General features: G+C 45.7%; 1 protein-coding gene across 1 annotated transcript in view; it reads right to left on the minus strand.

Annotated features, from left to right (window-relative positions):
• Myo16 (myosin XVI) overlaps positions 1-14,028 on the minus strand; it is a 416,963-nt gene that overhangs the window by 316,507 nt on the left and 86,428 nt on the right. Inside the window, exons 6-7 of the mRNA XM_023715200.1 lie at positions 10,532-10,697; positions 1,327-1,452 (exon numbers count right to left, since the gene is read on the minus strand). Of these exons, the coding sequence (XP_023570968.1) occupies positions 1,327-1,452; positions 10,532-10,697 (292 nt within the window). The remainder of the gene's footprint in view (positions 1-1,326; positions 1,453-10,531; positions 10,698-14,028) is intronic.

The following is a 14,028-nucleotide window of genomic DNA, read 5'->3' on the forward strand; positions in this document are numbered from 1 at the left end:
CAGTGAGGACAGCATCCAGGTACTCTATTAAAGAGCTGCATCTCTTCAGGCGCACTCTAACAAGGAGTCTCATACTTCCACACTTAATTCTTTCTGGAAGCAATCTTGAATATAAGGGAACGTTTTGCTGACTCATCTGAAAAGGCCAGCAGGTGAATTTTTCCTAAACCACATGGTCCACCACATGTAGCTCTGAGGTTTTCATTGCTAGCAAAGCTCCTCCCCCGGTGTGCCTTGGCTCGCCACTGTGCTGGACAGGGAGACTGGTGTGCGGATGGTGTCCTGACACCCTGGGCTGCAGCCCTCCATGCCTACCGAGGTGCGGGTGTTAGAGCCCAGCCTGAGGCCTGGCTTTGGCTGCCCACAGTGCAAATGCAGAACCAATCCATGCACTCACAAATGAAGTCATTTGTGAAGCACAGTTCCATAGCCTGTTGCCTGTGTTCATGGAATTAGTGACTCTCCCAGGTTCTGTTGTCAAAGCAAAAATGTTCCTATCAGTTTGAAAGACCTCCCACATAAGTTTTTAAAAAATATATATAATGTTTCACATGAGTTTATTATTTACTTATTTATTTATTCTTGTACCTGGAGTTGAACTCGGGACCTTGCACCTGACACGCAGGATGATACTCAACATGAAAAGTCTCCCTAAGTATTTCAGCAACTGCATTATTCACATTTTGTGACAGATGTTTTACACACTGCTCAGTATCGAAGACACTGAATTCCCTCTAAATCTACTGGACATTTTGTCCCCAAAGTATTCTGAAGACTGTTTAGTCCCACCCAAATCACAGAAGTGCTGGGTTCTGTTTCTTCGCTAGGATGTAAGGGAGCTCAGTGAGAAACTGACTTGTAAATCACAATGCAAGATGCCTCAGCATTAGCCAGAAATCTACTCAGACAAGTTTGCTACCCATCCTTCAGTCATTAAAAGGAATGTAGTTTACAGAAAAAAATAGAACATAATTTCGTTTTCATTTATTCACTGTAGAAAACAATTATTACAGACTTGTGAAGTTGGCCTCTAAGTACTACATTACAGAAAGCACACTAGCACTGCCCTGTGCAGAATGTTTTGAGGTTGGGGTCATTTTTCCAGTCATTTTGCCTGACACATGCAAAACTGTGAGGAACATACACTTTTGTGTGCCCTTGTAAAAGTAAATATTTTTATGTAACTATTAAAATACTTGTACTAGAGATACTATTAAATTCAGAGTGTACTCTGATTACCATATACTTTGGGATACAGTAATAAGTATGAAGTTATTCACTGATTAGAAGATGATTGTGTAGAAACGACTTAGAAAATCCCTTTACCTGGCCGTACTTGGCTGCCACGTGCAGAGGCGTCCAGCACTGGTTGTCTGGGAGCCTGGGGTCTCCGCCGTGCTCCAGGAGAAGCGCTGCCACCTCCTTGTAGCCGCTGGCACACGCCATGTGCAGCTGTAACCAAAAGATATGCTGCTATTGAACTTCTCTGAGAAGAGTAGCGGGGTCAGTGTAGCACAGCCAGTGCTCTGAAGAGAGATGGTTAATAAAATACTGGCTCTCAACTAGTATAAAGTAGAAAACCAGGCACATAATTTTTGATCTGTCATTATTCTCTAAATAAATGTTATGAATCATTAAGACATTGTTAGTTTCCCTCTGACTCTGAAAGCCTGTAATTCCTATCCCTCCCACTCTCCACCGTAATCTGAATATTTTAAAGTGCAATAATTCAGTATTTCATGACTTCCTGCTCGTGGGCCAACGTTACTGAGCAGCTTTAATATTCCAGAGAACTGAGGAACAAGGCTGGGTGCCAGCATGCGGCCAACACCGGGCTCCCGCCCTCGCAGGAGGCTCAGGACGGGCAAGGGCTGACTGGCCCTGTCGGCCTCTGCGACGGCGCTGTGGTCACCTTCTGCTCACAGTGCTGCTTTGTTTCTTGAGTGGATCCTCAAGCTTAGAAGTGAGCTCGTAGGATCTATAACAGTGAAGTCAGAATTCGGAAATTTGTGTTTAATTTCTCAAGTAGGGAAATTCTGTTTCTAAGGAAACAGTGTTTTTTTCTAAGTAAACTATCAAACTGTCACCACACCCCACATTAACTGAGCTTACTAAGTATGTGACCCATTTCATAGACATGCATTGAACGTACCATCATGAAAGGACAAGGCTAAAACTACCTAAAAGTAATAAAATCAACGACACCTATGTTTGGTAGCAAAGACTTTTATAGCTTCTTTTAATGACACAGTAAAAATGTTAAGTAAATATACATAGTGAAGAAATTTACCAGAAAATTGGCTTTCCTTCCTTTGGTCTTACACTCTTCAACCCGCAGTGCGGATTCTTGTTATTATTTCTTCTCGTTGTAACTTCATTAGAACAGAAAGTTCTAATGTACATAATTTAAGGTATACGCATAGCTTGGTGTCTTAATCAGGTTTCACACAGTTCTTCTCACACTTATTCTATTCCGAATCCATTCCCTTCATACTGTAGCAAGCAGGACTAAGGGTAATACATATGTAGGGGATGGCAGCTCTCAACGGGTTAATTTTATCCTAGCAAAAGAAACTCTAGTTTAGCCTTCAGTCCACCCTGGTTAAGATGTTGTAACTCCTTCAGTCTTTCCCCACCCTTGTTAAGATGCTGTAAACATAAGAGAAATAAAAGGAAAATAGAACTAATTACAAAGAAGGATCCCATGACTTCTTCAGTCAACAACCACGGCATTCCACTGTGGTTGCCATGGAAACCAAGAAGGTATTTAAGCAGAGACAACAAAGAAGGAGGCTGTACGTGTTTCTGATCTGAAAGGACAGGGGAAGCACATTCAGGCACCAGGCATTTAAGACCTGTACCCTGGGAAGGGTCCAGTGGTTCGCTTTATTAATAAACTCTTTTTTTCCAATTTTATGTCTGATGTGGAAATAATCTTGTCATTTCGTATACACAAGTATTTTAGAAATACAGTTCTATCTATGTTTACTCTTGCAGAACTTCTGGTTCACTCACTTCTAAATTCGTTCTGCTTAATCCAAGTAACCAGTGCATGCCGAGCAGGTTAGGCTGTGCTGTATGCAGTAACCCCCGTATTTCAGAACGGACATTTTGGTATAACACAGAACCTGCATAACTGCATCAAGATGTGTCTGTGAGCGCTAAGGCATGTGAACGGCAGCAGGGCTGCCCAGGGCAGCCGGTGTTCTTCCCACACAGCACACCTGGATCCCGTCCTTGGAAATGCTCTAAATCTCACCCTACGCTCAGCTGAAAAGCAAAGACTAGAGGAGAACAGTCCCGGCCCTCTGGCTGGAGAAGCCGCCCCGAACCCTGGCCGCTGGCCATGTCTGAAGGCCAGTGAGTTTCACTCCAGCTTCTTGAAAAGATGAAGGAGGGAGCGAGACAGGGACAAGGGAGTGAAGAGGAGAAGTGCGAACGGATCCAGACGCGCAACGCATGGCTCCCAGCCCCCATGATGCACGCACCACTATGTACTGCAACAACAAATGAACAAAAAAATCAAGAAAACAAAATATCAAAACAACAACAAAAAAACCCTTGGTGGAACAGGCTTTCTTTGTCATAAAAGAATTTTGAAATGCATCACCATAAGCTATCAGGAATTAAGAGCCTTCCCCTGGCTTTTATTGACAGTCGACCTCTGAATTATCAGCAAATCGCTGGGTTCTGTGGAGTAAAGCTTCTCATTACTGAGGCAGCACTTGAGTTTGTGGAAGGAAATAAAAAATTAAACTCTGTTTTGTGAAATGAGGTGGTTTTTTGGTACTATTTGTGTGGACTGCCAGAAGATGTCAGATGCCCACACTCCAGCTGTCGGTCACTACGGTGTCCTGGAAGGGCCCTTGCCTGCAGGCCCAGAGTGACATCAGGTGTGAAGCTCCTTTCCGCAGTGTGTGTCTGCAAGCCAATCCCTATGGAAAAATTGCCGCAACCTGGAAATCACCTATTCAGCGGTGGCAAAGGTCGAGACATGGCAGTGGCTTCGTACACATTACGGGTGAAGTCACACGCGACTGTTGCGATCTTCATGAGGCATGAGTATGGCTGCCACCCTGACCTGGCAGTGTTTCTTCTGCCTCTAAACCATCCCACCTCTGTGCACTCCTGCTGGCTACATCTCAGGAGGACGTAGGTACCTGCCCAGCAGCTTCCTTCTGGGCTCGCAGCCAGAGGGTGCACAGCTCAGCAGTTAAACGCTGCTCCCGCCTCCTGGCATGCCCTGCTCACCTGCACAGGAGCTGAGCTCACCCACATAGCAGCACAGGGGTCTCAGCTCCTGCTCCCGGGGATCTGAAGACCACTCAGCAGGGCCTGACCAGGTGGGGTCCTGATGGGGACAGCTGCTGAATCGCAAAGATGCCTGCCTTAATGATGCTGCAGAGGGTGCTTTCTCAGCCCAGCAGGACACAGCCCATCACTCAGCTTCATGGCACTCTGCCATGAGATGACAGATTTAATTGCTAGAATATGTATGTCCATGAGTTCTTTCCTAAAGTTACAAGTTCTGAATTTTTTTTTCCCAAACACACGAATGACACCTATTTAAAAAATACTACTTCTTACAAAAGTTATACACAAAAAGAAGTACAGAAACATTGTTTTTTTAGCAGTCCTTATACATGTTTTGTCTCTGCTACTTTCCTTGTCACTAGGCCAAAAACCCCAACACCCACAATGTAAGGGAAGAGACGTTCACTTGGACTGCAAATTCAGTCTAGAGCTGGCTGACGCCCACGCAGGGTCATACAGAGGGAGCAAAAGTGCTTGCCTCATAGAGGCCCTGAGACAGAGCAAGCAGGGAGGAGCTGGGGAGAGAGAGAAACCCTTCCGGGTCATAGCCCCTGACCAGCTCTTCACACCAGACCTGCCTCCTTACACCAAGTCACCTCTAAGTGCCCATAATGTAGTCACCCACCAAAAGCCCTATCTATGAGTCCATAAGGCTCTTGGGAAACTCTACATATAACTCCAGCATGCCTCTTCTATGAACTTCTCTCCTCTACCTTCCTAGATACAGACTTCCAATTCGAAGTACCACTTTCTCAAGCTCTTGAGCCAGGTTCCCACTGAGCTCCAGGAGGTTTGCACCAACTTACACGCCAGCCAGCAGTGGACAGGATAGTTTCTTCTCAGCAATCATTACCTCTCTAATCCCCACTATTATTATTCTTGATAGGCCTGCAAATAAATGTGTACTCACTTATTTCCTTATAATGGTTTTCTTTTTACACATTTATTGGATGGTTGTACTTTTTCTTTTATGACTTGTCTCATTTTCTAATCTTCTACTGAGAAGGGCCGGCAAGATAGCTCAGCAGACTAAGCGCCTCGCACCACACGCTGTGCCGGCCCCACCCCAGGGCACACTGAGCTGGCAACCGAGTGTGCGTGTATGGGGCGTATGCCTGTAATCCCAGAGCTGGGGAGGCCGAAAGGAGGAGGATCACTACAAGTCGGAGCTGTGCGCTGAGACCCTACACACAAAAAAAGAAAAAACTAATCTACTGAGTGATACCTGTTGCTGTTATTAATTTTTATGAACTTTGCATAACTGGAAGATACCAAAACCTTGAACAGCTGTTTGTAGATATTATTCCTAGTTTATTGTCTTTCTTAATTTTGATCCCTGATGGATGTAAAACACTCACTTTAATTTCTGCCATGGCAATGGCTATCAATATTCCTCCTGTGCTTTCTCCTCCGAGATGGATCTTGATGCTAGAACTGCCCTTACCGGGCAGGCTTGTCCTGTCTGCACATATAACTTGGAAATTGGACATTGTGTTCATGTCATTTTTGTATGTTATGCATCTGTTCTACAAAAAAAAAAAAAAAAAAAAAAAAAAGATCTAGGTGCAGGATTTAAAATATCTCCCCGCTGAATTTGCTCCTACATCAGGTGTCTGAACCCCAGCATTCTGAGCTGGTAGATGAACTGAAACAGGTGTATTTTCATGAAAACTGCTACTAGGAGTTGACTAATTACTTTCTCTCCTTGCTGAGACTAAATGCCTAACACCCAAAGTTAAATAGGGGAAAATTTAATTTAGCTCATAGTTTGTAGAGGTTTTAGTCCATTGTTGACTTCAAGGCAGGGCCTTCCTTGGCACAGGGGTAACAATTAAGGGCAGTGGAAGGACGGGGGGGGGGCGGAGAGGGAAAGGGAGAGGGAGAGGGAGAGAGAGAGAGAGACTGACTCTTCTCTTTCTGTCACTTACATTATTGTGTTCAGGTTACCCGCCCTAGGACAGGTATAGCACTCACAGCCATAACCCCAGGCCTGGACAATGCATCAAGCACAAACTTGCAATGTGGCCACCTCTGGAAAACCCCCACCTGAGCTTATGTGAGGATCTGAGGGAACATCTAGACAAAAACCACTACAGGAGTCAGTTCAAGTCACTCTCAGGGAGTAGCCATTAGGTATCTTCTGAGTTGGGCATTTCCATTATGATTGGAACAGACATTTTAATCAGTAAACTGAGTCTTTATTTTGTGACCATAACCAGAAAGTCATAATTCCCAGAAATGGCCCAGAAAATTGAGAATACTGGCTAAGTATACTCAGAAGTAAGGAATGAACCAGCACTGCTGAAATAAAAAGGCAGTACCAACCAAGTACTTCACAAATGGCATCTCCGGGTCACCATTTTCCGACAAGTTCTGAAGGCGGCTGTCAGCAGCCACGTATGCTGCTTCGGAGGCCATGAGCCAGCAGGGATCAGTGTCTTAGCAGCAGAAGTGGACAGTGCTTTCCTCAAAGAGAATTTACACACTCAAACACAGGAATTTGCTTTCACATGTGCTGGCACACGGCATTAAAGTTATTTTCTTTTCTACGGCTTTTATCTGTATTTCAGAAGACTGTTAGTGTAAACTAAAAAGATCTTTGCAAAAACATCTGTATTTGGTTATTTAGTTGGATGTTCTAACAGAGGAGGAAAAGACAACATAAAAATCACTTTGCTGGAAGCTGATTCCCTGGAGTCTTTTGTTGGTAGTTTCATCTTTCACACATAACAATTTAATAGTACAAGAAATTCCACCTAATTTCGAATCATAACTGACAATCCAGCCCAGGAGCTGAGAATCAATATGCAAACAAAAGTATTTTCTTATCTTTATTCCTAAAAATAGACAGAAAGCACCACATGGCTATGTACTTAAAATTAAGGAAAATGCTACAATGATGCTCATTAACATAAATAGACACAATTCAGAGGTAAGACTCAAACCCAGATGCTACTTGTTAAATGATGTGATTTTCAAGGGACTATTCCTAGCTTTGGCTCTCTGTTTATTGTCTTGTTCAAAGCTCACAGATGATCGCCACAATATTTAGTTATTATGGGACAGTCATTTGTACATTCTATGCTCTTCATTCAGTAGAGCTTAAAGTTCATAAGGAATTTCAAAAACTGAAGATCGTTGAAAATGACAGCAATTTACTACTCTGTGTTGGTCCTTACAATAGCCTCTCCACAAGTGCAGTAGCCGTCATCAGTGCCCATGAGCTATCTGCAGTTAGCCCAGAGTTTTTAAAAGATAGCTGCCATATTTTCTAGTACACAGAAGCAAAAGCTCCATGGTGCTTGTTATGCATCAGGGACTAATTTATTGCACATAATATGTGGAGTTATTAATAAGCTCACACTAATCTGCTTCTAATCTTAGCAATCCACTGGCACTCTTCAAAGACAAAATGACCACCTCCAAATTATTAGCTCCAAATCCCGTTCCAGCTCTGCTTTGCTTGCTGTCTCAGGAACCTGTGCAGCCCTCAATCCCTTCTCCCTTGTCACCCCCTGGGTTTCTCTTGGCGACTTTCCTGCTGTTGCGCCTGCTTCTCCTCCTTTCATTCTGAATTTGCGTCTTCTCCCTCATCCTCATCCCTCTGGCTTACCCAGAGCCCTCCTTTGTCCTACTGGTAACTTCTTCCAGGTCTAAGGATGCCAATATCACACGTGTGTGCCTGTTTCCAAAATTCTTCTCCAGTGCAGATCTTCCCTGAATTCCAGACTCCTATATCCAACCACAAACTCACCAGTACCCCTAAAGTGGCTAAGAGAAAATGAAACTTGTCTTTTCCGCAGTGGCTCTGATTAGCCGTGCCCTGAACCTGTCTTCTGGGCAGCCTTCTCCATGTGCTTTGATGTCACTCTACCACACTGACAGGTCAAGCTGAAAGTGCCTGGGGACATCTTCTATCTCCCACCTCAGGCTCACCAGGAAGCTGCCTGGAATCTTTTCATCAGATACCAGGGAAAGGTCTACAGGGTGTTCAGGGTCTCACTACTAGATTGGTATCGAAGTGATCCACCTGTTTACAGCCTCCCAAGAGCTGGGATTACGCCACACCCAGTCTCAATTGTCCTCTCAGCATGCCCTGGGGGTAGGGCCGGCCGGCAGACCCAGGGATTGAATCCCCGGCCCCTGCGCCTGCTTGCAGGCACTTTAATCTGCTGAGCTATTTGACTGGCCCCTTTCATCAGATACCTTGAATTTTATTGCTCCCTCTCTAGCCCCCAACTCCATCATTTGGGCTACGTGAGGACTCCTAGGTGCAATGCTGAAGCTTAGCCGCCAGCATGATTGGCCACAGAGTCACAGAGCAGATGAGTCCGTGTGTCTGTGTGGAGCATGGGTCTGTGACCTCTAGTCTGTAGCTGGTGTCTGGGGTCTGTGTTTGTTTCTGGTTCCTGTATCCGGTTCCCCTCTGGTGCTGTCCCCATGAACCGAGCAGCTGTGTCCCACCTGGCCTTGGCTGTGACGCCCCTGCCCTGGAGCAGGCCAACTGCGCACTCAGTGCCCTGGAAACATGAGGCCCATTAAACCTCCCTCCTCTAAGCTGTCAGCTCTGGTAGTCTGCCCCAGCAGTGGGAAAGATGACTAACACACTAGGTGGGCTTCCCAGCTTCCCCCGGCTCTCAAGATGCTGTCGGTCCTCTACGCCACAGCCAGAGTGAGCGACCCTCTTAAAACTGAGGAGTCTGTCCTGCTTCAGAAGCTCTGACGCTTCCCCACCTCACTCAGAGCCACCGCCAGAGGCCCACAAGAGGCTGTGCGGCGTGGTCCTGGCTCCTCTTCTCTGTTTACTGGGCTCCAGACTTAGGGGCCTCAGGCCTTCCACCCTCCAGCCTCAGGACCTCCGCACCTGGCACCCCTGGTTGGAGCGCTCCTCACAACCACAGGAGTAGCAACCTCTCTCTTTGGGTTACAGCTTTGCTGTCCTGGCCAGCTGGAGCCCACTCACCTCCCCATCAACACATCCTGCCTTGTTTGGTTGTGTTTTCCTGAGCCTTTATCATTGCTAATATGCTGGACTTGCTCATTTATAGTGATACTGCCCATCTTCCTAATTGAAATGTGACCCCACGACAAAGCCTCTCCGTGTTCACTTCACTACTTTGTCCCCAGCATGGGGTCAGTAAGCGTTCTCCAGCAAGTCAGTTACAATATGTTGCCACTTGATCAGGTATTTTTCCAGTGCAATCTTGTGGTTCTTGTGACTTGTAGTTGCATTCTTATAGATTTCTGAAGTCTCTACATTCATAAATATTGACTTTTGAAGACTAAATTTAGAAGACTGCTACTTTTTAAAATTTTATAAATTCAAAACTATAAATTTTCATACAATTATAGAATTGTAAAATACTATGTTAAATATAAACACTGCATTAAATATAAGTTTTAGACATCAGTATTCAAGAAGGGATTCCATCTGGAGGTCACCCAGTGGTGTCTCCATTTGAGAAATTTAAAAACATGTCAGGAGGGTTATCCACGACAGAAGTCCATCCTTTCGGTTCAGTCCCCCCACTGTGCCCAGCCTCATGCCACGTTCTTGCCACGGTAGCGACTGCGTGCCACCTCCTGCCTGCGTCTGCACAGCCCGCGCCACCCCGTTCCTGGCCTGCGGCTGGGTCCGGCTTTACTTTGATGCTTTTTCCTCTGAGGCTTCATACACTTCTTCCTGCTGTAATTAATTTCAAGCTTTATGGGTCAATAAAGCAAACTGTGATTGCGATGCCAGCATTGATTATATTAAAGTTATTCCAAATTGAATTGGCCTATATTTAATTTAGTACAAATGGTCCTGAGAGTAGCAGAAATGTCATGACTGGAGTTTGCTAGAATTGAACTGGATCAATTTCAAAAGTAACCCAGTTTGTTTTGCTTAAAAGTAGAACAACAGCCTGCTCCTGTGAGCTGCACTGCTAAGCTCACACTGGCAAAATAACAAAAGTTGTTTTAAATCTGTAGGAAAAACATACACAGAAAAAAGCTTAGAGTAAACACATGAACAGACAGACCCAGGCCCTCTCTAGGTGGAGATGTTAGTATTTTGCACTTTCTCCTCTGCAGATTTTGTGTTCCAAAATTTCTCTAAGGAACACACACTGTTTTATGTAATAAAAACCTTGTGTCGTTTAGTTTGTGACTCACATTGAGCTCTGTATTCCACAGTCACCTTGAGAAAGTTTTGGAGTCAGGAAGACGGACTCACCAGAGTGACCCCTTCCTCGTTCCTCTCGTTAACGTTTCCTCCCGATGACAGGAAGCATTTGACATCGGCCAGCATGCTCATGGGCCTCTGAAGCTTCAGCTGGCGCAGGGAGGCCAGGTCCACTCCTGGGGGGAAAGAAAGGTTCAGTAGGAAAGGGAGGACATTGCTGGGGAGACACTGCTGGCGGTGAGAGCGGCTCAGCAGGTGCTCCGCACCCAAGATCAGCGGGGAGCCCCTTCCACCTTGCGCTTGGATTCTGAGCCTGCTGAGCTTTCCTTCCGTGCATTCTGTCTCTAACAAGACGACAGTCTTTCCTAGAAGAAAGCTGGCCGCTCTCTACGTCCCACCCACAGCCAGGATGGGACGCCTTACGCAAGGCAGGCTGTCCAGGAAGGTCTGTTGGATTATAATCTACCAAAATACGCTGCCCAAAGTGTTTTAAAGTACTTAATCTGAATTTTAAAAACTTATCAAGATATGATTTCTGTTCTCTAAGATTTTCCTGGCCCAAAGAGTTACTCTTAAAAGCAACGTAGTATCCTAGGTGGACTGGTTGATACACTGTATCAACGTGAGGAGTTTAGAAGCTTAATTAAGGGACTCAGCAGAGAATCAGGGTTCTTAGTTTGTAAGCAGTTCTCACCCTACACAAGAGGAGGGCGCCGACACTGTGTGAGTTCTACACCCGCAGCCCCAGGGTAGCCTGTTTGTAAGGAAGGGAGAGAGGCTGGCTGGAAGCCGCAGCTGCTGCCCCTCCCTTCGCCCTTCCACTGTTTTCTGCTGCCCTCTGCCGTGGGCCACTCTGCCTGGGAGCCAGCGAGTATGGACTGAAGCCTCCACACACTGTGGCTAAAAACAAACCTTTCCTTCCTTCATTGTGGGTGTTGGCTGTTTTGCCCCAGCAATGAGTATAAAGTAACTGAGACACTAGAAATGAAAAAGACTTTAATAAAATAACTGAACAGCAAAAATCTGAATAACGTCTGTACATTAGTTAATGACAGTATTGCATCTATGCTGGTGTCCTACAGCTGATAAATACACCATGGCTGTGTGCCCCTGGAATCAAAGAAGCTCCAAGAGTGGCACATCAGAGCCCTCTGGACTATCTGTGAGACTTTCCCATACATTAATGTGATTTTAAAATAACTTTTCAAAGTGATGCTCCAACTCACCCCTTCATGACTGCTCATGCTACTAAAGATAAAGAGCATCGAGTCAAACACCCACAAGCCAGTTGTCTTAACTGAGGTCCACCACACATGCCAGAAAACTCAGGTCTGTTTACCTCCTGCTCAGCTTCTCACTGGCAGATATTTAACATGAAATTCGCGACACCGTAGTGACTAGCTCTTCCCTTAGCTATCTTGTAGCTTTGGTTCCTGGACACAATAGATATATATCTGAAGAGAAATAATTTACTTTCTTCCAAGCGTAAGTGAAAATGATGACAATGATGATGGTGGAGGCTGAACTAGGAATAGGGTTGATGGACATGGAGGTGATGTTGATGGTGATGAGCATTTCAGGGGTAGATACAAGGGTGATAGAGACGGTGGTGGTGGGGGTTGATGGGATGGAGGTGATGTCAGTGGGGTGATGGGATGGTGATGGTAGGGATGGGGTTGATGGGATGGTGATGGTAGGGATGGGGTTGATGGGATGGAGGTGATGTCGATGGTGATGAGCATTTCAGGGGTAGATACAAGGGTGATAGAGACGGTGGTGGTGGGGGTTGGTGGGATGGAGGTGATGTCAGTGGGGTGATGGGATGGTGATGGTGGTGGTAGGGATGGGGTTGATGGGATGGAGGTGATGTCGATGGTGATGAGGGTTTCAGGGGTAGATACAAGGGTGATAGAGATGGTGGGGGGGTTGATGGGATGGAGGTGATGTCAGTGGGGTGATGGGATGGTGATGGTGGTGGTAGGGATGGGGTTGATGGGATGGAGGTGATGTCGATGGCGATGAGGATGGTGATGGTGGTGAGGACAGATGTGGGGATGGAGACAGAGATGGGTGTGGAAGTGACTTCAGAGATAATAATGATAGGTGATGGGGATAAGGATGAGCATGGTGATGATGTTAATGGGAGAGGGATCAGGATGATGGTGGGGTGAGGATCGCAGTAGCAGCAAAGATAACGGTTCTGATGATGGTGAAGATGGTAACAGTGATAGTGATTGGAGCTCCCTCTCCTCAGCCTGTGACGGGAGCCAGCTGCTTTGTGAGCACTTTCTGTCTCATAGCCCATCAGGCCCTGACTACAGACCTGGACCACAAGCCTGGCACAGTGGGCCCAAGTAAATCCTGAGTAATGTCTGGAGCTGCCAGACATTACTCTGGAGTTCGCTCCCGCAGGCCAACTTTGGGGAACTCCTTTCACCTTTGTGGGTTTCAGTGTCCACAGCAATTGGATAAAAACATGGACCTCACAGTGGTGAAGCTACAATTCATAGTTTTAAGACCTCTGTCCAGGGAAGAAGAATCCATATCAGGTCTCTGTGCCTTCCCCTCCCTCCTATGTGCCCACGTCTGATCGCCATGGTTCCTTCTGAGCCAGGGTGGCTGGAAGCACGTGGGGCCCAGAGCCCAGGATTTCTTCCGCCAGCTGGGACGATAGCTCCCCTATTTCACCAACAGACATCGATATGAACTAAAACACAATACACCGAGCAGCACACAGCTGCGATAAGTGATTTGGACAGGTAAGCTGTAGTTAGGAGCAGCCTCTGACACACAACGTGGGTGCTGTGAACTCTGGAGACCCCTTCTCAGCAGTGATGAAGCTGAAGACACAAAACCAAAGCAAAGAGTATTTCTGAATCATGTGGAACCTCACGAACTCTGCTCAAAGCTAATCCATGTTAGAAAAATGAACCAATGTCACCCGTGGCTCACTTGCTTGCCGCCATCCGCCTGCCTGCCCTGCTGTGGACTCTTTCTCCTCTTCAGTGCCCCCCGCCATGCTGCCCTGCCTTGGAGCCAGCCCACTAGGGATGGAAACCTCTGTAATCTGTGACCTAATAAACCTCTCCTCCTTAAAAAAAAAAAAAAAGAAGAACAGGAAAATGAACTAAGAACCCCTTGTTCTTTCACAATTTTGGAATCATGAGCCATCCAAATTCTGCCAGTAACCAACTAAATCTGCCACTGTTATTTTGTTTTTAGGATCATAGACATTGACATGAGATCTGAGTTTGGGGAATATTATTTCCTGGATACCATTATTCAATTTGGTGCTCAAAGCAGCAGAAGAATCTAAGGTTTCACTGTTTTATTAAATTTCCTATTGCTTCCATGTTTACACAAGCTGTGTTTATGTTTCAAAACATTATTTAAGTATGTAACTTAAAATTGAACGACCAATCCATAGCCAATCAGTGATGAAAGACACAAATTAAAACACAGAGATAACACATCATTCATTGCAAGCTCATTTACGGTAAGATACAGTGTGAGAAATATCTATTTCTAGTGTCTGTTATGAAGATACC

Source organism: Octodon degus, unplaced genomic scaffold (assembly GCF_000260255.1).
Source record: "Octodon degus isolate 3935 unplaced genomic scaffold, OctDeg1.0 scaffold00039, whole genome shotgun sequence".
NCBI lineage: Eukaryota > Metazoa > Chordata > Mammalia > Rodentia > Octodontidae > Octodon > Octodon degus.